The following is a 26,172-nucleotide window of genomic DNA, read 5'->3' as shown; positions in this document are numbered from 1 at the left end:
ACCCCGAGGCTACCTTAGTGGATGCAGGGGACTAGTCATTTATGAAGCGGGTGGACTTTTTCTGGATTCGGGCCTCGAGCCATCGGGGAAGCTACTGGGCGAGAGCCCCTGCAGCCAAGGGGGGCGGTCAGCATGGTTGGCCGGGCTGGCCTCTGGCCGGGAGGTCCGAGCTCGGCTGGTCCAAGCTTGCAGCTGGCCGCCAGCTATCTGGTCAGGCCGGGTGGCGACTCCTCCGAGGGCCGCGGTCCCGCGAAGGTAGCCTCGGACGAGCTTCATCCCTCTGCCAAATACAACATTTGCTTGAAACTTTCCATGGCTGGCTACTACCCAGATGTGAAGTGTTTTGGAAAAACTGAGCAAAATCCTTTCAGCTATGCGACTTAACCATGGGGGGGCGGGAGGGAGGCTATCCAGAATTCGGTGGCTTTCCTTTCTTAAAAATATTAAAAAAAAAAAAAAAAAAAAAAAAAAAGCACACTGATACTTCTTAAATATTTTGAACGGCTATGATTCCGTTAACGCTGGTTGGCTTGGAAAAAAATATGTTAGAATTTCCATCTTAAAATCTGCTTCACGCTCCGGGCCCCAGCCACCCCTCCCCCCTCGCCCCACGCAACCAGCCCAGCGACGACCACCGAGCCACGGCTGGAAGCCCCCTTGTCTCCCCTGCATGAATGAGGTGGCGGGTGCCATGCTCATCAAACAAGCCCCCGCTCCTTCCTCCTTCTCACACCCTATTTCCTTCCCCTTTCCCCTCTCCTCCTCCCGCTCATCTGCTCCACAACAACATCTTAGAATGTAAACTGCTTTGGGGGAGACTTTAGGAAACAAAGTCAGAGGAATTCTTTTGTGGTAAGACAAGTTGTAAAACGTTTCCAGGTAACACCTGGATTTAAGCTATGTGATAAGTAAGACATGATATAGTTAATCAAAGGCTAGACCAGATCAATTTTCTAATTCAGACTAAGTCAAGGAAAGGAGGGTGTTTGAATATATATATATATTCTTGGAAAGATGATATGACAGCATTAAAGAAAAAATGTAAAAAATTTTAAATTACCATAATCTCAGAAACTATACAAACATGTTCATTTCTGCATAATATCTTCTTCCACTCTTTTCATAAGAGTGACACACCATTTTAAAGTCAGTGGTTTCACTATGATAAAGAAAAGCATATTTTTGTAACTTAAACATGTTTCCTTCTTTGAAAATAAGGGCCACCCAACTTTAAAATAAAATAAAATAAAATACCAACTGCCTCATTGTTTCAAAATAGGAGCATCAGAATGAGTAATTGTTCTCTAAAGCATTTCATCTCAGCATCACTTTATCCATTTATCTTTTTGGATCTGTGGAAAAAGGACCAAGAATCTGATAAACTGAGTTATTCCTTGAGCCTACATATGCATTCCACTCCAGGACAAAAACGTTTTTAGACGATTTCCTGAAATAATTAGGTTTAAATGCATAGATCTACGAAGGTTAATGGGATAATTTTTATGAAAAGGGAAGGGCCTACATCAGATGCGTCATTAATTGATTACTAAGTTTAGTTATCTAATGAATCTTAAAATATTGTATTAGATTCATAATTAGGAAATCTGGCTGTACCTACAGGTTAAGTGACTTTTGGCACGTCACAGCCTTGCCGTGTTTAAGTTTTTTTCTATCTACTCTTTAATTAGAAGAACATGGGAAAAGCTATCATGTGTAAAGCACTCAATCACCTTTTTTTTAAAAAAAGCAGAAAATTGCAAATTCCTTAGATGGCTTTTACTTTACTTTTTTTTGCAGGGGGAGGGGGGCTGGCCTGTGTGGGGATCCAAACCCTTGACTTTGGTGTTAAGAACTCTGCGCTCTAATCAACTAAGCTACCCAGTCAGTCCCAGATGGCTTTTATTACTACTTAATGTTACTTGTCACAAAAACACTGATGAGTCAAGCTAATGATATATGAACATCAAGTTTTGGAGGAAAGGTAACAAATACTGCCTAACCCTACCTAACCCTTACATCAATGACTTGCAAACCTTAAAATTGTCCCATCTCTTAGATACAGCTAGTTACCAATTTTGCTGCCTCCTTTTTCTCAACCATATCCAAGCTACTGACAAATCCAGTTATTGTTATCCTCACAGTTTTTTTTTCTTAGTTTCTCTAATTTTCCTATGGAAATTCTTTTTTTTTTTTTCTTTCTTTTTTTTTCTTTTTAAAGATGACTGGTAAGGGGATCTTAACCCTTGACTTGGTGTTGTCAGCACCACGCTCACCCAGTGAGCTAACCGGCCATCCCTATTTGGGATCTGAACCCATGGCCTTGGTGTTATCAGCACCACACTCTCCCGAGTAAGCCATGGTCTGGCACCCTTACATAATTTTTTAAATGATGTTTTAATCACACAATTTTGGAACCATGAATTGGAGTTTCAGTTATGTTAAATTGAATCATATCATCATATAAAACAGACTCTATCACTATAGAAAAACATTTTATGCAATAGTCCACCAAAATATATACAAATGGAAAAAGGCTCTCCAGTTTAACATGTGGCTGGGTTATCAGAGCTACTCTGCAACTTCCTCTTTGCTACTCAGTGCAGCAATCCTACAATGGGTTGTAGTCTCATAGCTATTGTGAGGTAATCAACCATCATAAGGAAAAATTGGAACTGATGCACTTTGTTTCTATTCTAAGTAGAAGAATGATCCCCGAGCTTCTATGTTTATGAGCTTCTATATTCTTTTGAACATTAGGAAAGGATAATGTTTCAAAATCATAATTAACCCATACATAAATTTCAGATCTTATCCTTCACAAAAACTGAAAGATTATTATTTGTTGACCTAGAGCTAAACGGACAGTAATTCTTCTTTGACTAATGGCTTAAAAGAACTGTCTAAGCCTTTTTTGCTTGAAATTCTTCCATTTGGAGAATAGAGTAAGGTTCAGGAAACCTCTAAACAAGCTTCTGCTACTATTTTCCTTTCTTCTTTTAGTTTCCTGCTTTAATTGGTCAACTTCCTAGCCTCACTGATAAACCTTGCCAAACATGACTTATTTTTTTTACAAAATTTAGATGTGTATTGAAACAAGTATTGTAAATCCCTCATCTATAAAATAGGGATAATATTGGTACTTATCTCGAAGAGTTATTGTGAGGATTGAATGAACAGTACATGTAAATAAAAGCACTTAGAACAACAGCCATAGCACTCCATAGGTGTCAGCAATTATTATCACCCTCCCACGGGTGAGTACATTTTGTTATTCAGTGTAATCATTTATCATTTCCATTATTGCAAAGCCAAACTGGGGATTGTTTTAAACCACCTAATGATAAAATACCATTTAATAAAAAGCAAGCACCCCAAAATGAGATTATTTACCTCATTTTTAGAAAACAAACCAAAAATTTCCAAAGTATCTTAAAATAGAAAGGGCCTGCCTACTGCAAAGAAAGATTAAGAAACCTGAGCTCAGTACCCAAGGTACCAGCTATTTACAAATAAATTTCAAAAAGTATTAAAAGAGGAAGAATCACCACGGGGGGAAAAGAAGGCCTTGGTTTACATTATATACAAATATCCTAACATATAGCAATTAAATCTAAACATCTATTACTTGCCATCTATGTAAATAAATTAAACATCTGTTCGTTGTGACATGACACAGAAATGATGAGATTTTTATCAAATTTCAGCAGCATATTTGAATGATCTGGCTTAAAATACTAACTATATGAAGTTCTTTTTGAGGATCCCCTGATGGCCGGAATGGGGGTAAGGAGGGAATCAGTTATTTCCTACATTCAGAGTGATATGGTAAAGATTTCAGTTCAATGAGTTCGTAAGTTAATATTGTTTGTACTTAGACCACAATTATATTCATGTGGCTTCCAAATATTGGTAATTCTTTTAATGTTTACAATTATATTTTATTGAATCATAATTGATTATACATATTTTGGGATTCAATGTTGACATATGTTGATCAAATCAGTATTACTAGTATGTATATTGTTACAAATTGTACTTATTCTTTATGCCCCTTGTTCAATCTCTCCCTATCCCCCTCTCCTTCCCCTCTCCCACCACCCTAGATTTCTTCTCTCCCTCTGAAAGAGTAATGGTTACTCTGTTGATCTGTTGCCTAGATGATCTATCCAATGGTGAAAGGTGTGTTCTGGTCCCCCAATATTATCATAGAGCAGATGCTTCTTCTGTCACTCTGGAATGGGCTTTGTGGAAAGAGACATCCTCTTCCTTTCTTTGGTCTCTGCTGGTGACTCTCCTTGTGTCAATGCACTCCAGTGGCTGGTGAACCATCTGTGTGGTGGTTGTGACATCTAGCCACTTTCACGGCCACTGTGGTTACTGCGGTGGTTGTGGTGGGCCACCCACATGGATGTGATGTTTTTGGCATGTTCCTTGGCGCTGGTGGTGTGCCTGGTTGTGTGTGGGGGGGTCCAATCCCTGGCTCCATGCCCTGGGTCCCCAGGTGGGCCCCGAGGCACTGGCGGTGTGCCTGGTTGTGGGCAGCGGGGGGGGGGGTTCTAAAATCAGTCTTATTAAGTCCTTTTTCTACCAGGGCTTTTGCCAAATTGCCAAGGGAATGGCATAAGCAGTGTGGCTATTCTTGTGTGGAATCAATGAAAACTACCAAAGAAATGGTAATTATGTAGGTTAAAAGAAATAGCATTTATCAAATCCAGGAATTTTAAGGCAAAAGGACCACCATATTCTAATAATAAACTATGGTTTGTCTTATTGCTCATGCAAAGCTTACGAAATGATTATTTGTCTCCCTGTAATGAAACATGAGTTTGGCGTCCTTTTGCTTTCCACAAGGCACCAGGCCTAGTGTTGGGCTCATAGATACTCAGTATATACACAGAAAATTATACTGCATAGACTGCGCACTAATAACCCTAATTTCTTCAAAATTAACAACCTTCATCTTAACCAAAAGCCCCAATGAAGAAAATCAGATAAATTAAAACAAAGGGTTTTACATACTACTCTGAGGATCAGTAAGTTGAAGCACAAGGCCCTCTTGAGCAAATTATCTTTCTGGCTTGCTAAAGCTATGGGAGACCATTAACATCATGAGGCCAGTTACAGGAAACACTGGTCTCTAAAATATCACGGTCTCACACCCTATGGGGGCTTATGGATCTGACTTAATACTGCAGGTACTGGCCAGATTATAGGACAAGTCAGCTCTAAGTATTTCACATGTTTATAAGCACAGGAACTATTGCATCCACCACTGGGTAAAGTTTTGGGGTAGCCGCTAAAATTAAGCAAATAGTATGGTAATCCAAGGTGGATGGTGAAGTTAGGGCTTCCACACCAAAAACAGTTAGATGTGGTGCAACCATGAACATGGAAAAAAATCTCAGAAGTTGAACAAGTAAACAAAAACCAGGACAGACAACTCAGGTAAGTGAATACTGCCAGCTGGCTAAAACAAATTCTTCAAAGGAGATTTCCACCTAACTCATTTACCCAGCAGGAGTAAATAAATCTCAACTGATACATTTTTACTCAAGTTGCAGCTGGGAGCTTGATTAACTGGGAAACAACAGTTAAATGACATTACATTCTTCATAGTCACCACTCCAATTTCAGTATCTGCATATGGAAGCACAGAGTTACACTGAAATTGTGTATGCTGTAGAATGCCACTAAATCAGCTCCCAGGAAAATTACTTAGCCTGTATAAGTAATTTTCACTTTTTCTCTCAGGGAGAGATTTCACCTTTAACACTGGTTAGGGTCATTTCCTCAGTTGCTTGGTTGTATATTTTGAGAAGACATCCATTGGCACTTGGGGAGGCTTAGAACATAAATCAACACTAGAAGTAAAGAAACACGTGGTTAAAAGTTCTACTTTAATCACAAATTCACAACTAGATATTTAATTTGAATATCTTAGAAAGCTAAAAGGACATGTTAAATTTTTTAACCAATCAGTAAAAATATGTGCCACACAAATTTCTAATGTTCATAACTTGGAATTTATCACATAAATGTAGTATTTATAAATATATCCTTTATTTGCAAAAGTATTATTATTAAAACATTTTGTTCCAACACATTTAAAATTTTAATATGTTTGAAGAAAAAAATACCACCCCATTAAAAAATGTATTACTAAACTTTAATGTGTGATTATACCAGTGCCACCAAATTAGAAAACAAAAACAAACAAAAAACATACCATTATGTTGGCTACGTGGTCATTACTACAAATAATGACAACACATGTACTACATGGTGATCATATACATGCTCTTGTTTTACCTCTCAGTCATTGTCAGAACCATTTGGAGGTAAGAAAACAAATGCATCATTGAAAATATGCCCAAAGGCCCTGAGACGGTATACCCCGTACATCATCACATGCATCTGATTAGGAGTCAGTCCATTAAAAGTAACCGCCATATCTGAACAACATCCCTCTACTACCTCGTTGGGGTGATTAGTCATTGCCTCTTTAATAAAAAGCCCAACAGATTTGGTATTAAACACATCTTTTCCATCAGCATCTTCTGCATTTTCTGCAAACACTCCAGCATATTTCAGGCAGACCGCTAGCTGCTTATCTTCAGATATCTTCCAAATCATCCCTCCTTGTTCAGGACACTTTTCAGGGATATTGAGAAGGCTGTCAAGTCTTTTCATTGATTCTATACTTAAGACAATTCCTCCTTCCACATTCACATATTCAAGGTCTCCAGATTTTATAGTGTGACCTAGATAGAAAGGCTGTGATGGGTCTTTTTTTAATAAAAAATATTTTAGGTTTTCAAGAATAGCAAACGTAGTGGGGCGTGCGAGGAAGAACCAGTTGTACTGGTCTCTATACTTATCAAAGGCATATTTATAAGATTTTCTCATCATTAACCACATGTCATTTGTTTCCATATTAACTGACTCAAACACTTTCACGTTTTCAGAACTGAAGAACTCTGCTTTGTCACAGTGTTTGGTCCAAGTCTCCTTCACTGCAGCCCAAAGACTCACATCTTTGGGTTTTACAAGGATGATGCAGTATACTCGAAAATTCTTACTGTGCTCCACGCGTTCATCCTCTGAAATTTTCAAGATATCTTCTTTGTTAGGAGCTTGGAGGTGATGATGCTCATGGTGGTGCATTCTATCTCCATGACCCATCCTAACGTGTCCTAGCATAGTGATCAAAGCACAGGAAATGCTTCCAAGCATCACACCCTTCAAAAAGGAGCTGCTTTCAGAAAGCATTTTTCCCGCGGCTAGAACGTCTGGGGGGCAGGAAAGCGCAGCCGCGCACAGCTTTCCCGTCACATTCGCGCGCCACTCGGTTACGCCGGGCTGCTCTAGACTCAGGCGGTGTCCTCTCGTTGGCCTCGGATTCTGGGACAGCTAGCTGCATCTGGCACGGGCCTCAGGCTGCTTCTGTTCATGGCGGAAAAGTGGCAGGCAGCCGGCGGGTACAAGCAGATCACATGGCGAGAGGAAACACAAAAACAGTAACATTGTTAATTTTTCAAAGTGATTTTAATTCTTATTTTTCTGTGGATTCATAGAAAAAATTAAATCAGACTAAGCACCATCCCAGAGATAGGAAGTCTTAATTGTTGTATTAGCAAAACCTAAAAATAATTTGATTTTGTAAACAGTCCAAAAGTCAAAAGCATACCTGCTTAATAAAAACAGCCTCTGTGGCGGATTGTATTACTATACCCGAATATTTTTGTCTCTCCCACTGGAAGGACTTTACCTTCTTTCCTTGTTTGATGGCAGAGTTGGCATTGATTTGTTTAATGAAATGTGAAAGGAAGTGATATGCCACTGCTGAGCAGAAATTTGAGTCATCACTTCGTTCTGTCATCTATCTTTGCCTTTTGGGACAAGAATGACATGTCCCAGAGAGGGGATTCTTCTTTACCTGAGTCCCAAAATGATGGAACAAAGCTAAAGATGACTGTGATTGACAAATGATATGAAAAGAAATAAACCTTATTTTAAGTCATTTAGATATGGGGGTTATTACCACAGAATGACTTAGCTTAAGCCGACTGATGTATCATCTACCTTGAGTAAAAAAGATGTAGCAGTCAGGAGACCAGTATGCATTATAAAAACTATTTGAGAACTCTAAAAGATAAGCAGTTGATCTACAGAGCAGTTGAAACTGAATTCATTGAGCAGATAGAGAGGACTGTCTGTCCGAATCGGCATTCTCTTTCAGGGTCAATTACAACCAAAGTCCAGGTAGGAAACATTTAATTGATATTTCAATATACCATATGTATTTGGACACTTTAAGTGGAGAAGATTAGCAGTGGTTTGACGTATAAGGCCCATATCAATTATGCTGTGGTTGGCTTTATAGTAAGAAATCTAATGTTGGTTCAACATCTAAAATTTGTCACATTTTCCAAGTCCTGAAAAAAAAAAATAAAAATGAGCCAGGACTTTTATCTATTTATACTCATCCTATGGTAAGATTATATTACAAACTCAGAAACCAGTTACTGAACTCCACTGAAATTATTCTGTACCTAAATCCAGAATTCAGTATCCACAATAATGTAGATTGATGTACCAGGGTAAAGAGGAATCAGTATTCATCCTCTGGAAAGCACTGGTTCCTTCAAACTATATCTTCACTTTTCAAGCATCTGACATTTACGGTAAGCTTCTGGTTTCCTCTGTCTAATTATAAGGTACTAGAAACAACTCTACAAAATACAAGGGTTGATTTGTAATTTAGCTGCTTCTTATAGGTACAACACGATGTGGAGTGTTCTGAGGCAGAGCTTTATTCATGTGGACCCTAGATAGTACAACAAACAGTGTGATATGTTAAAAAACTCTGTAAAAACAACCTAAATGTTTATCAGTAAGACAATGGATTAAAATAACAATATTTCTACATAACAGAGTAACACACATTATTCATTATTTAAAATTAATGATCCCTAGTTTCATGTATTAAAGAGCATAAGTCTCAGAAACAATGTTGAGGGAAAAAAAGTTACAGATGGATATATATATAATAATACCATGATTATAAAATTTTAGAATATGCAAAGCAATATATTATTTATAGATTTATACATATATGGTTTAAAAGTTTAAAACGTACATAGGAATGATCAACATTAAATCCAATGTAGTGGTTTATTATCTCTGGATATATATAACGAGGAATGGGATTGAAGAGTTGTACTCAGAAGTCTACTATATAATGATTAATTTCTTCAAATAGTAATTTTTTAAATCTTTTAAAAATCTGAGGCAAATATTGCAAATATGGTTTGTTATATTCTCTCTTTTTCTCTGAAATATTTCGTGGTAAATGAAAAGAAGCTTTATAAATGTCGAAAGCCATTATAGTTTTCTAAAAATTATTATGTGTAGAAAATATTAGAAATATATTACTAAATTTTTAATGGCTCTTTTTAAACTTTAATTTTGCCAAACCAGTGCTGGATGATAGCACTAGTAAACAATACGGCTATCTTGTAAATATTTTTCAAGAGGTAATTCAACAGACACTGTCCTTGAACTAAAGGTTTTACAAAGGATAGGAATGGCTTACATTTAACTGAAAAACTTATAGAAAAGAATTATTTGGTTCTTTGCTATCTCAAACATAAATATGAAAGCAACTTCTTCACTAATAAAATATGGATAAAAAATATATCCTTCCTTCCTCTGAGGTTAAAGAAGCTATTAATCTTTGTAACATCCTTGTTGGGGACAGGTGTCAATTGCTAAATTTTGTGGCTAGAGAAATCATAAGTTAATAAGGTCACGCAGCTAATTAATAGAGTTGGTGAAGACACACCCTTCAGCTAGATCTGGCCCTTGCCCACATTTTTTTTTAACTATCGGAGAAATGCCTATGAGAGACATGTTTATAGGTGCAAACACACCCAAAGGCTCTTAAAAATTAATCTTTAGGAGTAATTTCCCCAAGTGTGGGACTAGGAGGGCTACCTGAATAAAGCAGACCAGGTGTAAAACATTAGGAAATAATGAGGATCTAGTAAATTGGAGTTGCAATGCTCTGTCTAAAGTAACTAATCCATTCCAGCCATTTTTAGCTTAGTGAGAATGCAGGCACAGTTAGCTAAACCTTTGGATTATTCAAGATGATCCACAAGTGTGATTTTTAAAAGTAAATAAAATTCTTTGACTTGAAAAGTCAAACATGAAAAGTAACATAATTGAGGCTGTTTAATGTAACATAAGAGTTTATTAACTGGAAAATGGAAGAAATGTATTAGAAAAAACCTTTCACAATTTTATTTGAATCGAGTAAATTCCTTCTCTATTGCATTTTTAAAAAGGAGGAAATTTATTAAAAATTCAAACTGCAAAAGGACTTTTTGGACACCTCGTTTTTAGTGACTGTCTACCTGTGCCAGCCACCATGGTAGGATCTAAAATTGCACAGATGAGTGATACAGTCTCTAGGTCTGAGGAGGTAGACAAGACACAGATATATAAACTCCTAATTAAAATACAGCATTCTGGATGCTATAATCATTACCTATATATGTATATTCAATGGATAAAATGATATGAAAATGAATTCTTTCAGGGATATTAGGAAATAGTCCAAAAAGGAAGTGACATTTGCTAGGTTGAAATCCAGTTGTATAGGGATTTCAAGGGCACTCTTTCAAGAACAAAAATGAGTCAAGTTAAATGGATTCAGGAAATTACAAGTGATCTGATGTGGTATTATTAGCACTATTCACTAAACATTTCCAGTCTCCTCCTGCGTAGGACTGCACGTCTCAGCTCCCTTGAAGTTGGATGTACCCATGCAACTTGCTTTGGCCAGGAAATGTCATTATAAGCTTTAAAAGCCAATGCATAATTTTCTGCTTTCTCTTTCCTGTTGCCACTATAACTGTTAATGCCTACAGCTAGTGTCTGCCCTGTCTGCTTGGGTCCCTGAGTACGAAGAAAGAAACTGCCATTTTAAGCTTCTGGGATTTTGAGGTTATTTGTTACAACAGCAAAATGTATCCTATACCAACCAATGTATCTAATATGAGAGGAAGGTAGGAGAAAGAGCCTTGGATCAGAGAGAAGCCAGAACTATTGGCAGTATGTAAAAAGATGAGCCCATAAAATGACCACTTACCTAAAAGTGTGTGTTCAAAATATTTGAATCAGTGAATTCAAGTAAACAAATTTTATGCTTTTCTCTATTGAATGCCATTTCTGACTAACTGTTAAAGTTGACAAATGTAATTTGAGTAAAGAAAAAGATCTCTTCATATCCATCCTTTATTTAACCTGACAGTAACATAGCCACTGACCCATGTGTTCCAGAGAGAGATAAAATTATCCAGAGGCATCTACAGCCTCTGTAGATATTGGCTAGACTTGGTATTGGGCACTAGATGCTATTACATTTCCATTTGAAGAGGCATGATACAAAGGAAAATGCTTACAATCTGAAGTGAGTAGGGTTTAGGTTTGAATTCCAGCAGGAAGTACTGCCTTCATGCATTTTACTTCCCAGCTAACAGTGATTGCATTTTAACAGAGGTTTCTAGAAATAATGTCTTAATCCAAGACAGTGACTGCAATAGTGAGAACCTGACATCCCATGATAGGCAAAAACAGGTGTATTAGTCTGTTTCTGTTGCCTATAACAGAATATCTGGAACTGGGTAGTTTGTAAGAAAATGAAACTTATTGCTGACAGTTTCAGAGGCTGGAAGTCCAAAGTCCAGGGACACACCTGGTGAGAGCCTTGGTGGTGGTGACAGTGACAGCAGAATATCACATTGCAAAAATGGTGGAGCAGAGAGAGCCAGAGAATAACCTCCTCATTTACTCTCTTTTTAAGCCCTCCAAACCACTCCCACGATCACCATTTTTAATCCATTCACTACAGCATGGTTCTACAACCTAATCACCTCCCCAAGGCCCAACCTTTCAGTTACCATAATTGGATTTCCCACCCTCCCAACAGTCACAGTGGGGACCAAGTTTCTAATACATAAAACTTGAAGGACACAATTCAAGCCTCAGTGAGTTTGGGGGAACATTCAACCCACTACAACAGGAGATTTCCTTTACTAACATCCTCCTGAGAAGAGAAGCTAAGGGGATAGTGTATACTGTATAGGTAGTATATACTGTATGGCTAAGTTTACATTTTGGGGGTTTTTTGGTGGCTTGCCAGTATGGGGACTGAACACTTGACCTTGGTGTTACAAGGCTACACTCTAACCAACTGATCTAACCTGCCAGCCTGGGTAGGTAAGTTTATGTAGGCAGAGGAGGAAATGATGTACGGAAAGGTCTGGACATGAAGGGTTGTCCTAAATTGTAAGCAAGTAAGGCCAAGGGCCCATGAACAGATTGGGATGCATCTCTTAAGATACCAGAAACTTGAGAGAAACACTGAAGAAAGGAAGAAGAGAGGATGGAAGCAAACATGGTGATTCTGGAGATAAACTTAATCTCATTCACACTCACAGTTTTTCCTCAATAATTTGTGAAGTGAGCCAAGAGAAGTAACTTGAATGTTTACACTTGCTAGGATCTGCCCAAATGTCAGGAGGAAAATCAAGTCCTAGTACACAGAGAATTCCAGTTAAATTTTAAGTCCAATTCCAAAGAGTAAATTTTTATGTGTTTATTTAAAAGTTTAATAATGTACAATATTCTCTAAAAATTATCTGAATGGGAAGTCAGGAGACTGGACTTCTAGCTCCAGCCTGACTATTACCTAGCTGGTTGACCTGGGCAAATCCCTGGACCTGTCACTGCCTCAGTTCCCACAACTGTAAAATGGAAGCGTGGCCTAAGTGACCTCAAAGGTGCTGCCTGTGATTCTGAGCACTGGTTACATGCAGTTGTGGCTTTTATCTGGAGATTATTAGACACTCATTGATGAACTCTCATCTATTTTTTTTTCCTAACAGACACCGTGGAAATTGTAGGTGTCACACTGGCAATACCAAACAGTGTTAAAGAATATTTTAAATGCAGTGACTAGACAAAAGCTGTAAACAGCCTAGCATATGGCAGCTTTGCAAGAGCAGTAAAGGGTAAACACTTTTATGTTAATAGTCAAAGACAATGTTAAGAAACATTATGAGAGGGCAAAGGGATACACAGCCAAGGGGCCCAAAACTATCAAGAACCTCCGGTCCTGGGTGGAAACTTGTCCCGGGGTATGGAACAGTCTCTGTAGCTTGTCTGGTAAAACTTCAATCTTGGTGGATTTCCCCCCAGTGGTAGACATTATGAGAATATAAAAGCAACTGTATGTGAGAGTAATTCATGCGCTCTGTACCCGGCTATCACTCACACCGATGGCAAGGCACTCTGTAGCCACTGAGAGTGCACGTGCTCACCGTCATTAGAGACAGCTGTTGGCTCTGAGGAACCCTGGCGGTCAGATTCCTCCAACAGTCTCCAGGACAGTGTTTTGGTGCAAACTTTAGTGTGTGCTTTCAGAGAGTCATTAGAAAAAGGAGATAACCACAAGTAAACAGAAAGCAGGTGGACCATATAAACGGTGTCAAAAAAAATAATTTTCAAGTCAATTACTATAAGAGGTGTTTTTGTCTCTTTGTTTTGTTCTTTTTAAGGGAACAGGATCTCTAGGTTCCACTTATCGCTAAATAATAAAACTCTCGCTCCTAGCAACCACCTCTTGAAAACAAACAAACAAAAAACCTAAGAAAAAGATCAAAACAATGGAAAGAGTTCTTTCACACATGTAACAATGATAAGAGAGGTTTTAAGAGCAAAATTCTATAATGGTTTCGATCATAATGGCTAAATTCAGTATCTCTCATATGAGCAGCCGGGATCATGAACTTCCTTGCTGAAAAAATATGTACTAACTCTCCCCTGATCACTGCATTCTGAATATGACCGTCACCTACCTACAGAATTTTACAACAGAACAGTCACTGAGATTTTACTGGATGTACAGCATGCCCCATGTATTAACTGCACAATAATAATAGAAGGAATTGTACTCATTTCCTTGCTTCCCCCGTTTTACTCTGGGCAATTTATATAACCTCAAAGGGTCAAAGCTTCCTCACTTATAAAGTGAAAATAACAACAGCACACACTTCCCAAAACTAGTGTGAGAATTAGATGAAGTAATTCATGTATATTGTTCAGGGACAAGCACACACAGAACTCAACAGATGTTGGCTCCCTGTCCCTAGCAATCCATTTCTATTCAGGAGCCAAAGTGATCTTCTTATACATAAATCGGATCATGTTACTCTCCAGCTTAAAACCCTTAATGGCTTCCCATTACACTTCGGATAAAATTAAAAATTCATAACCCTACTCTACAAAGCCTCTCTGCCTCTGCCTAAAGTTTAGCTTTATCTTCAGCCGGTCTCCCACTGAAGTTCTATGTTCTGGCCATAATTGCCTTTTTTTCAAATCTTCAAATATGCCAGACCTATCTCATGGCTCCTGCGTAGTAGCAGCACAAGAGGAGATTTAGGGAGCTTTCTCTCTTATCTTATAGCATGCATCAAGCCCATCCTTTCTTTGATATGCACAATTAATATTTTATAAATCTTATATGAAATGCTATGCAAAAACAGCTTCATCACTCGGTCAAATTGCTGCCTCTAAGACCCTCTTAAATTGTCATTTGGAAACTGTCACTGCTTCTGTACGTGCTGTTCGTTTTGTCTGAAACCCTCATCTTTCCTCTTTGCTACTGGCGAGATCTTACTCGCTCCTCAGGTCTCAGCTTAAATGTCACCTCTGCATATATGCTTCCTTGTTAAGAACTCTCAGAGCACCCGGTCCTTTTCTTTCAAGCAAATGAATAATTCTGTGTGACCATTTCTCTCAGGGGGCTGTAAGATTTGCAAAGGCAAGGATACTGTGGCTGTTGCTCTCAATGCCACAGTCTGCCATAGAGAAAGCAGGCAGGAAATGCTCATTGCTGGAGCTTAAGATTTTCCAACGAGTAAAGTCCACCAGCATATATATAGCCAAAGATTTGCCTCCCATATGAAAAATTGGAGACACTGTCCCAGCCAATCTGATGAAAAATTTTGGGGGTCTGTCTGAAGCCAAAATCCAGGAGCAAAAGAGAAAGAAATGTTTTAACTCACTTCCTTTCTTCCACCCTGTCCACTGCATTTCAACATACATGGATGGTTCTGGAGCAAAACTAAACTTTATGTTAGAAAGAGGGATTTGAGAGAAGGGAAGGGGCATGAGAGAACTAACTTGAAAAAGAAGGATCAGAAGAAATAAAACACATGTATATGCTCAAGGCATTCACTCTACTAGGCTCTCAGCAGAGATGTCCCTGCCGGGCAAGTCTTTGCAGCACACTTCTGTTCTGTTGCATGTGCCTCTGGATCGTTCACCAGTGTGATGAGCTGCCTGCTTTACTTTCCTGTCCTGAGTCATGCTTCATCTCTGAAAGGAAGTATCAATATCTTTTTCTGTTTGGATTCTAAGTTTTGTCTCATCTGCCTTTTAATCACAACAGTGCTTATTTTGTAGCCACCTCTTCCAACAACATAGGAAGTTTTACTAGGAAACCCTGTCCTTCCTCTCTTCCTTCCATGAATGCTTATGAAATGTCCCTAAGTGCCAGGCACTGTGCTGCATGCCATCTCTTTTGCATTCTCTGCCTTTGTAGACTGTCTAGATAGAGAATTTCTCTTGAATTTTCTTGTCCACTTTGATTCTTCCTTCCTATCTGGCTTTGATTTTTCTTAAAGATTCCTCTCCCCAGCCCAGTATCTCATTCTCCTTTAGAATATCCTTGTTCAGAAATCCACAATTTTCTATTTGCCTGTAAAATGTAACTCATGAGGAAGTTTGTGGAGAGATTTTGTCATGTACTTGAACGTATATTTGCTGTCTAATAGCAAGACCTAAGGCTGTCTCTGAGGTCTGAGAAGGAAGTGGCATCTGCTTTGTCCGGGGGCCACTGTGAGATAATTCATTGTGTGTGGTTATTCAGAATTTCTATCCTTCTGTTAGTTGAGGTTGCCACATAATCAGATCTTTTTCTCTAGAATTCTTCTGTGTCTTGCCTCCTGAATAAGGTAAACAGAATAAGAACAGTTGCAACAGTTCACAATGAAAAAGACTTATTTTTATACTCCCTAGTTCATGTGCGTTCTTTTCTCCCTTCACTCCAACTTTCTATGGCAATTTCCCCTCCACATTAAAAATAGCTTTCTGGAAATTTTTATGGGAATCCCTTATATATGATACTGTGAATTGAAGAAACCATCTTCCATGCATATATCTTAAGTTTTCATCTTTATAGAATTTGAGGCTTTGTCACTCCTCCTCACACCTTAACCTCTGTAAAGGAATTTCATACAGAAGTGTCCAGCCTCCTCCACAGTCACACTACATAAGATCTGCTGGCTCAACCCATAAGAGGGAGCCCTGCCCTGTATCTATGTTCCAAATCCTCTCCTTTAATTTCAATGGCTTGCCTCAACTCTCAGGGCACATTCCTCCTCTTCTCCTATTTACAGAAACTACAAGCTTCACTCCTAATCTTGTAAAACCAAGCAAACTATTCCCAGAAGCTGACAACAGGGAGGGATCATAGACTATAAACTATGATTTTGTTTAGTTAGCAAAGAATATCTCTAGGAAGTTACCAAACTTCTATTCCCACATATTCTGTATTTTAGCATAACCCTTCATCTTGCAGGATCTTCAGTAAGGAGAGAAAGATACCAAGAAATCCTAAATTCCATGGATTCACATGTACTATATATAGTCTTAAAAAGTGCAGAATCATAGAATCATAAAGATGGAAAGGAACGGACTTGAGAAATCCGGTCCACTTTCTCATCTATTAATCTCTGTAACATTCTTTAAAACTGGCTAGCCAGCCACAGTCTAAAAGAAAAAGAAAAAGATTTTTTAAAGGATAATATTACTAATAATAAAGCCTTAATTAGTATTCCTCAAAGAATGTTCTGCAGATATCTTTCATCAGAATCACCTGGAATGCTGCTGAAGGGTTCTTGAGCTGTGCCCCAGAAAAAAAGAGTCCTGGAGCCTGGGGCTTCAATCCAAAACTGCCCTCCCATGTGGTTCTCATCCATACGAATGTCTGAGACCCTGTGTACTAACAGGATCAGCCTAGGCAGTGAGTAGACAGAATTCCTCCCCAGATTTAGCAGGACAGGAGAAGGCCTTCTTGTGCCTTGAGAGGAGCAGTCTGTGCTTGCAGGCATTTTTACGGGAATGTGGTAAAACAGCTGCTACAAACCTCCCCCCAACATTTTTTTCCACATCACACTCAGAGCAGCCAAGAGCATTACTGAAACTGGCAGATGTATAGGTTTCTGCTCCCCAATGAAGATGAGGGGAAAGAGCCCGTCCCTAGACCAGAGAGAGGGAGGAGGCGGAGAATATTAATATTGCACTTGGTACTGGCAAAGCCATGTTCCAGGCCCTCTGGCAATATATCTAGGCAACCACACTAAGGGAAAGGGTTTGAACAGTAATGAAAATCTGGAGAAATTGATTTATTACGAAGCATAGGTAAATAATTCTAGGCTATAGGGAGCATACAACAGTTAGTTGAAAGATGAAAACATGAAGGTAGGAAGATGAATCAGAACACAGGAAGTTGAAAACAGTGAAAGGAATTGATACAATTCAAGCTACAATAGAAGGAGTCTTAATAAAAATTTAACCATTTCAAACCAGACAGCATATTTTTAGAATGAGGCAGGCTGTGCAATGTTTAGCAGCCTGTGCAATTCTCCCTTTGAAAGAGGCCCATGTTGAGCATTCCAGAAAACCACAGAGACACTGAGCTCAGTGTGCAAGAGTTGGCTGTGTTGAAAATGCAAGAGCCAGAAATGACACATACCTAGAAAATGACCAAAAACTAACCAAGGACAGAGAAATCCATTCTTCTTTCTCCTGCAGGGGAAAAAGTATCAGACTACACCTCTCTTGACCTCCCCTACTCCCTCCCCCAAGAAAGAACTTTAGACTGGGAATCAGAAAACCTAGATTCTAACCCTGACTCTATACTACCTGTATGATTTTAACCACCAAATTTAATATTCCAACTCTCAATTTCTTCACCTATATGTAATAGGGTGTCTAGGCTAAGACTGAACTTTAAAACTTGTGATTTTTTTCTTTTTCTGTTTTTGGTCTCGACAAATGAATATTTATTCATCTTTAATGTAAACTGTATCTTTGTTTTAGAAAAAAAATCCGCCAGAATGGTTTCTTTTAGTTACACAAGTACAAGGCAAGTACCATTAATCAAAACAGGGTTTTATTCTGGTTTGGTAATGGAAATGGCTGTGTAGTTTTGGGCCAGACTTCTGTCTCCATGTCCCCTGTTATGAGTGTGTATGTGTGTTTACTTGTATTTTAATAGTAGGAAAAGAAAACATTTTTTTCTTGGGTGTATAAACAAGAGATAGAACACACAGAGAACTGCCACTTCTTAATGCTGGGAGAAGTTTTTGCTTAAAGATGATGAAGAGGAGAGGAAAATCTAGTGAGAGACACTAGGTAGTAGCAACAGGGTCTTGGAGCCCAGTTGACCACACAGGGAGGACGTGGAAGGAGCCCCCACCTCCTGAGGCTCTGCTGGGTAAAAGCTGCTTTGGCAGAATTAGGAGTGGGCATCCTTGGCATGGATAATACACTGCTTAACAGATTTATACTACACAGCAGTGGCAGTAGGTTCTTTAAGGAAGCTTCCTCTGCAGTGGACATAGGCAAGAGGGAATCCAAGTAGTAGAATAAAGAATTGACTTGTCTCTACATACGAGGCACCCCTTCTGTGACTCTCAGAAATAACAGAGAGAAGCATTCCAAATCAATGGGAGTGAAGTACATCCATCATGCAAGAATTGTGTTGGGGACATTCAAGGTCAACATTGTATAGGCTCAACAACACAGTCCAATACACACTTGCTAGCCCGCTGAACAGTCGTGAGCAGTGCAAAATCACCTGAAGAAAACTAGGACCTGGAGACAGGATTGTTTTACACCCAGTTGGGATGGTTTTGCTCACTTTGCATAACTTACCTGCCTCTAGAAATCCAGGGAGACCAACATATAAACCCTATCGTTCTCCCATCGTTGTAGGATTAGCAATGTCTCTAAATTCAGGTAATTGCTCCTCCCTCCTTATTAAGTTCTGCTAGTTGCTGCCTTGTTACTTCCTCTCTTATAGCCCATTTAATAGTGAATGGAATGACTGTTTACATGGCCCTCTCCCTCACTAGAGGGCAGAGGCTAATCTTCTGGAAGTCTCTAGCCCTCCCTCCTAGTGCAGTGCCTCCCTCAGAATAAGCACTCCATAGACAGACCCAGATCTTAGAGACCTGGATTTGCATTTTGGTACCATGTTGTCTCGAGCAAATTATTGACCCCTCTAATACTCTGTATCTTCATCTGAAAATGTTGATAATAATGCTTATATCATGAGATCGATTTAATAATTAAATGAACTCATGGCCATTATGTGCCTGGCATATAATAAGCATAATGATGAGAGCTGTGATTGTTAGCAGTCAGGGTTTGTTGTATTGAGTGTGGTTCAGTGGGAGAATCACTAAGGACTGTGGCTGTTGCACTAGAAGAAAGGAGTGAATACTTTCCAACTTATTCATCCCTTTGAGGGCCTTCTACATGCTAGGCACTGTGCTCAGAAATGTAGAATAAAGAGAGCAATATCTGGACAGCCTCTGCATTCCTGAAACTCACAATAAAGTGAGTTTATTTTCCTAAATTGGCATCTGACATAGATCATTAGGGAAGAAATATAATTGACTTTATTATCAAAATAACTAACAATTTAACCACTTATTGCATACCAGATCAATATCATTATGTACCAAATGTGTAATATTTAAAATGGAAGCCAAACTTAATCCTTACTTTAGGAATAACCCATTAATATTTCTGAAACATATTGATATGCTCAAAAGCATATCACCTTCCATCCACTCAAAGCTCCCATAGATATTGTATATTTTACTTTTTAAATAAATTGTTTTAACATTATTCTCTATATGCTATTTTTGTTAATCATGTTTTTTTGAGCATTATTTAATAAAATAGCAATGTTGACAGTCTACACATATATCTTATCTAAAGGAAAACAAAAGGACTTTATTCCTTCAATGAAACTCTTTATGGCCTCTGAAACTTTGACTTACTCACCATAAATGATCAAGGCATTCTGTTATGATGATATGTAGTTCTTATTCACACCAGTATCTTAAAAGTATTTAATTCCAGGATGTGAAAATAAATACAAATTGACTCACTAAAAATCATCAAGCAAGGAATTTTTTAAAATAAATATTTTAGTGTGTTACTGTGACATGTGAAACATAATACTTCCATTGTGATTTTTCTTTATGTATGATCCTTTACAAATGATCTTTTGATCATGAGACAGATATGACTTCAACTTTAGATGGAATTCTGAAGTTGTGCTACTCCCGAAGGGAACAGTTTCTTTAAAGGATGCTGTCACAATATTAGAAAGATCAATGTCAAACCATGAAACTGCTCCTCACGAAGCTGCCATCCTAAAAAAGCCTTTACTTTCAGACACATTTCTTGTTCTTTTAGTCTGAATTTCTGACTCATGGTAAGATAGTAGGCTTGAATTAGCTAGAGGATGTGGATGTGAGAAGGAAAGTTCTTGTCTGCCTTTTCCCACAAATACACTGTACTCTTGAACCAAGATTTGGTCACTGGAGGTTCAAGGTCACTCAGTCCCTTTGAAGGTGAGGCTGATGGGGCAAATTGTGCTTCCCATAGAGAAGGTTTTAACTGTCTTTAAAAGAGTTGGCTAATAGTTCTCATTAGGGCTGTTACACACATTTGGAAACGTGTGGGAGGTATGTTGGTTGTCACAGTGACTGAGCAGTGGGGATGGGGGAGGGGAGATGCTATTGGGATTTAGTGGTTGGAGACAATGTTGACAGCCCCTCAACTGATGTACTTGAGGGACACCAAAAGACCCATCATGCATGTGAAAATCCCCACTATTAGAGTCATTCTTATGTATTAAGATATCGTCTCTGAAAACACGGTTAAAATGTAATATGTTACTCAAAAGGATAAAATCATGAGTAGAACGTGCCTTAGCATGGATTAGTTCACCAGACTAGCTAGCCGTCACTTTGGCAACTGGTCTCTAAGAAAATAGATTATAAGCAAGTAATTTTGATAAGAGCTAATAAAAGTAGGAATTGGGATGAGGAAAACTTCTGGAGGTGAGTCATGAAGGAGTCTGAGAGACCGGGAAAGGCTATTGGGTGTTGAAAAGAGATACCAAAACAGAAGAGGGGAGCTACGCAATTTTGCCCATATTCTACCCATACTGTCTCTCTCTGAAAATAAACATTGTGAGCTTTCTGAAAAGAAATATTTCAATGTCAAAATAACCTTCTTCTTTTGAAGACAGAAATAGCACCTTTTCTTTTATCTGCTTAATTCCACAATGCTTTGCACAATGAACACTTAAATACATTTTGACAGTTCAGGAATCACAACAATACTGTGTCTTAGATAGGCTTGCCAGAAAGCTATCAAATTCTAAGTTCAATAAAATGCACACTCACACGTGGTTTGTTTTGTGTTTTAGGTTCCCAGTGCAATTTTTACAACATGAGCCTGAACATGAGGTGAACATGAAGTGTTTCAGGGGAAATCGAACCTGGATGAAAATGAAGTGGACTTTAAACTCCATATCGGCACTTTGTACTTGAAAAGATTAGGCCGCTTTCTGTTATTTTATGTAGAACCATAAATTTTAAGATTTGAATCAAAGTAAATAAAAATAATCTTATTCAAATAACAAATGACCATGGATTACACTGGAACTTGGTTTTTTCTTGTATATTATATAGTGATGATAACAAGATGATTCTTAAGATGTTATGATGCAAAGGTGAATGAGACATGAGTATTTTGTTTCATCATCAAATATTGAGCCATTAAGGTAGATGAAGAATTTAAGCTCCATGTTAAAAACCTATTGCTATATCTTATTATAAAACACAAAATGTACACTTGGAAGTCTTGAAAATGTACTCTTGAATTCTGTACATGTGAGAAATTTGTCAAGAAGACCTTTGATGGAGTGCAGAGTATCAGCACTGACGGAGTTTGGATGTGTTGTCCTCTCCAGAACTCATGTGGAAATTTGATCCCCAATGTGGCAGTGTTGGAAACTGATTGAGGCATGGGGGTGGATCCCTCATGAATGGATTAATGCTCTCCCTGGGGGAGGGGGAAGTAATGAGTGAATTCTCGCTCCATTAGTTCCCGTGAGAGCTCATTGCTTAAAAAGACCCTGGCACCTTCTCTCTCTCTCTCTTGCTTCCTCTGGCCATGTGATCTGCTTGTACCCGCTGGCTGCCTGCCACTTTCCGCCATGAGTAGAAGCAGCCTGAGGCCCGTGCCAAATGCAGCTGTCCCAGAATTGTAAGCCAAATTAACCTCTCTTCTTTATAAATTACCCAGTCTCAGGTATTTCTGTTATAGCAACACAAACAGACTAAAACAAGCACTATCCACCATCACTTTCCTTAATTTTCTAGTTTTAAAGGCACACCTGTGGATCCAGGGACACAGATATATCTGATGCAGTGTATTTCTGCGAATTGGAAAAAGGTGCCTGTGTGTAGTGGCAAATAAGGCTCCCCTTCCCCGTCTAGGACATGAGGTCTGACAAGCGAAATTAGGTCTGGGTTTCAGTCCCCCTAGCTTCTTACATCTCATGGTCCAAGTCTTCTCACTTTTAAGGTCAATCTGCATTTTCTATTAATCCTTATAGACTCTTTGTTGACTTGTTAGCATTCTTTTTCTGCCCTCTTTTTAATCACTTCCTACACTCTCAACTCTACCCCATCCTGCTTTCTTAGGGAGAGATTTCCTTATAGCCAGAGGAGACTGATGGGCCCTTGGTGGCAGGAACCAGGGTGTTCTGCTATTCCCATTACCTAGTTAGTAACTGGTATAGTAGAAGAACTCCATTCATGTTAGATGAATGAATGAATGAATAAATACATTTTAGAACTATTTGTAATTATCTCACTGGTTAAGCAAACAAGTGTATGTCATTTGATAAGTGGCAAATCCAGTATTAAAAATCCCTGAAAAGAAGTAATTTCTATACTATCAGTCTTATAAACTATCTGTAGAGGATTTCAAGTTCCAGGTTGGCTAATCTTGACTCTTTTTCCAGATAACTTCCTCAGTCAAACTAATTCTAATACTAACCCATGCAAAAAAATATATAACTAGTTAATCAAACCTTCCAGGGGAAAATATTCTACTTAACATTCTATAACTAAAAATATTATGTGTGGATCATCGGCCTGTTGGAAATATCTGGACTGCATTAGTGGCAATAATGAAATGTTGACTCTGAATTTTCCTCTTCAGTTCTCTGGATCATTTGAAAGTGTTTTTAAAATTTAAAATTAGTTGTTGTTTTTTTCTCTGTTTCAAAGTGTTTTTCTTATCTCAAACACATATTATCGATTTCTTCCCTGTAATGTTTGTAATATTAATAAGAAAATAGCTTAAAATGTCTACAGACCAGATGGAATGATTAGAATAAGAACAATAATTTAGGGACACTTTTATATTTGTTATACTGAAAGAAGAAAAATGGTTATTTCAGAATTTCAGTTTTTCTAAACAGTGGTGAATTTCAGTACTCAAGGCTTTGAGCTCCATGTACTAGCTCTGTTTGGGGACTGCACTAATGGGGTTGATTCAAATGTACATCAAGACCACTAGAAGGATTTTTGCCGAATACACTTCATTGTTAATACAAACCTACCTCCATATGCTCCAGTGTCAAAAATATTCATTGGTTATGAATAATGTCAGCTAAGAAATATGGAAAGAATGATTTCTAAACAGAAAAATTACCATTTAAATTCATCATTGTAATAATCGATGTAGAGAAGTGTGTGTGTGTGTATAGAGAGAGGAAAGAGAGATAAAGTATGCAAATGTGGCAAAGTGTTAATAATTGTTGAATCTAAGTGAAGTGTATATGGGTGTGCCTTGTATTTTTCTTTCAACTCTTTTATAGGTTTGAAAATAATAAGTTAAAAGAGAAGGTGGTTGATAATAAATTTTCTGTAGAGCCTGGATCTGTGAACTATTCCCAAAATATGGAATGTGATCTACAAAATGATTTTTTTTCTACCCCCTAAACTCAGGAAGATAGAACAAGGTGACAATTCAAAGACATTCAGCCTTTCATTTTTGGATTAAATTGAGAGATATTGCATCTTGAAAACAATAAAATTTAGTTTTCATTATTCACTCAGCAAATGATTTTTGAATCTATACCATGTACTAGTATGTCACATGTGCTGAAGAAACAGATGTGAACAAAAGAGGAAGATCCCTCTTTCATCAAGCTCACACCATATGGAGGCAGAAACACTGATGGATATGTACACAAAGAAATCAACAAAGTAATTTCATGATGAAAATGAACCATGATGGTGGGTACTCAGGGTGGGAGAGCATCACTTTAGACTGAACACAAGAGAATGGTCTTTGAGTGGACGACATTAAAGTGAGACCTGGGATGATGTGAAGGAGATACCACACAAAGAATGCTCTCGGCAGGGGGACAGCAAGTGAAAGACAGGCACCAGCTCGGTATACTTCAGTAGCGGAAGTAAGGTGAGTGTGGCCAGAACACAATAAGCAAGTATATTAGTCCATTTCTGTTGCTTATCACAGAACACCTTAGACTGGGTAATTTATAAAGAAATAAAATTTATTTCTTACAGTTTTGGAGACTGGGAAGTCCAAGGTCCAGGGAACACATCTGGTGAGGGCCTTCTGTGTGGGAACTCTCTGCAGAGTCCCATGGTGACCAGGGTATCATATGGTGAGAACGGGCTGAGCAAGAGAACTAACCTTCTCATTTGCTCTCCTTTTAAAGCCACCAGAACCACATCCATCACTCCACGAATGGATTAATGCATTCATGGGGGCACAGTCCTCATAATCTAATCACCAATTAACAGCCTCAATTTCCAAATACCTTAATTGGATTTCCCATCCTCTTGACACTGTTACAATGGAGATCCCGTTTCCAATATATGAACTTTTCGGGGACACATTTGACTCATAGCAGCAGGGGAGAGGAAGAGGCCCTGGTGAGCAGTTGCAGGATGGGAAGCCCCCGGAGGACTTTCAGCAGGAGAGTCATGTGATCCGATGGATCTCCTGGAAGAAGAATGTGTTGCAAAGGGCAAAAAAGTAGAATCAAGGACTCTACTTAGGAGGTTACTGCTGAAGTCCCAGTGAAAGATGGTGACGGACTGGATTAAGGTGGCAAGAGTGAAAATGGAGAAAGATGGACACACTTGGTACATGTTGAAGCATGAATCAGAAGGACTTGCTGATTGATTGGATATGAAGAATGAGGGGGAAAGGAGAATCAGATCAACAACATAAATGGAAAATATAAACCAATTTCAAGACTTGATCAACCAAGGTTACAATAACAATTTCAGTTTTACTAGAAAAATGAATCAGATGTGAAATGCTGATATTTTATTTTTACCTTTATCACTCTCTTGAGAGGTAGTTTCAAGCAAGGCAGAAAAGTCTGAGCTACAGTAAACATCCGTCAAGGAAGCTGCCAGCAAGGCAGGCTTCTCCCTTCCCCAGTTCTCAATGTCACCAAGGAGGGGATAGAGGGGACATTGGACCCAGAGAGGTAAGGGCAAATCCTCCAACACATTGGTTTGCCTGTCTCCTTTTGATGCCTCACCAATATGAAAGAGCTTTTTGGTATTTTGAATGTCCAAAAAGATTTGGATTCCAAAAAGAATGAAATTTTTTGGGTTTAAATTTACACATTTTCCCAGAAGCTGGCAGGCTTCCTGGATTCTGGAAAATCAAGATTTTAAATATCTCAGCAATAACTTTTAGATATCAGCCTTTGGCAACAGGACTTTTTTATGACACACCATTATATTTTACTCTATCATGAGATGGCATGTTTCAGTCTCCTTACATGTTTAAAATGGGGAAGGGTGAGAGGGTAATTACTGATTCCCAGCAATGCAACATAATGTATTTTGCTATGGGTTTTGTTTTCTTGTTTGTTTGTTCAACAGC

The 26,172-nt window shown here is 38.5% G+C and overlaps 1 protein-coding gene across 1 annotated transcript; it reads right to left on the bottom strand.

Annotated features, from left to right (window-relative positions):
* Window positions 1-6,312: 6,312 nt before the first annotated feature.
* LOC134364133 (C1GALT1-specific chaperone 1-like) lies at window positions 6,313-7,269 on the bottom strand. The gene has a single exon (XM_063080058.1). It carries the CDS (start codon window positions 7,267-7,269, stop codon window positions 6,313-6,315), a length of 957 nt encoding a protein of 318 aa, XP_062936128.1.
* Between the last annotated feature and the right edge of the window lie 18,903 nt (window positions 7,270-26,172).

The sequence above is a fragment of the Cynocephalus volans genome, chromosome 1 (genome assembly GCF_027409185.1).
Source record: "Cynocephalus volans isolate mCynVol1 chromosome 1, mCynVol1.pri, whole genome shotgun sequence".
In the NCBI taxonomy this organism is placed as follows: domain Eukaryota; kingdom Metazoa; phylum Chordata; class Mammalia; order Dermoptera; family Cynocephalidae; genus Cynocephalus; species Cynocephalus volans.
This window is presented reverse-complemented; position numbering and strand designations above follow the sequence as displayed.

Coding starts and splice junctions, on each gene's coding strand:
- LOC134364133 (XM_063080058.1), bottom strand. CDS start 7,269: ATGCTTTCTGAAAGCAGCTCCTTTTTGAAGGGTGTGATGCTTGGAAGC.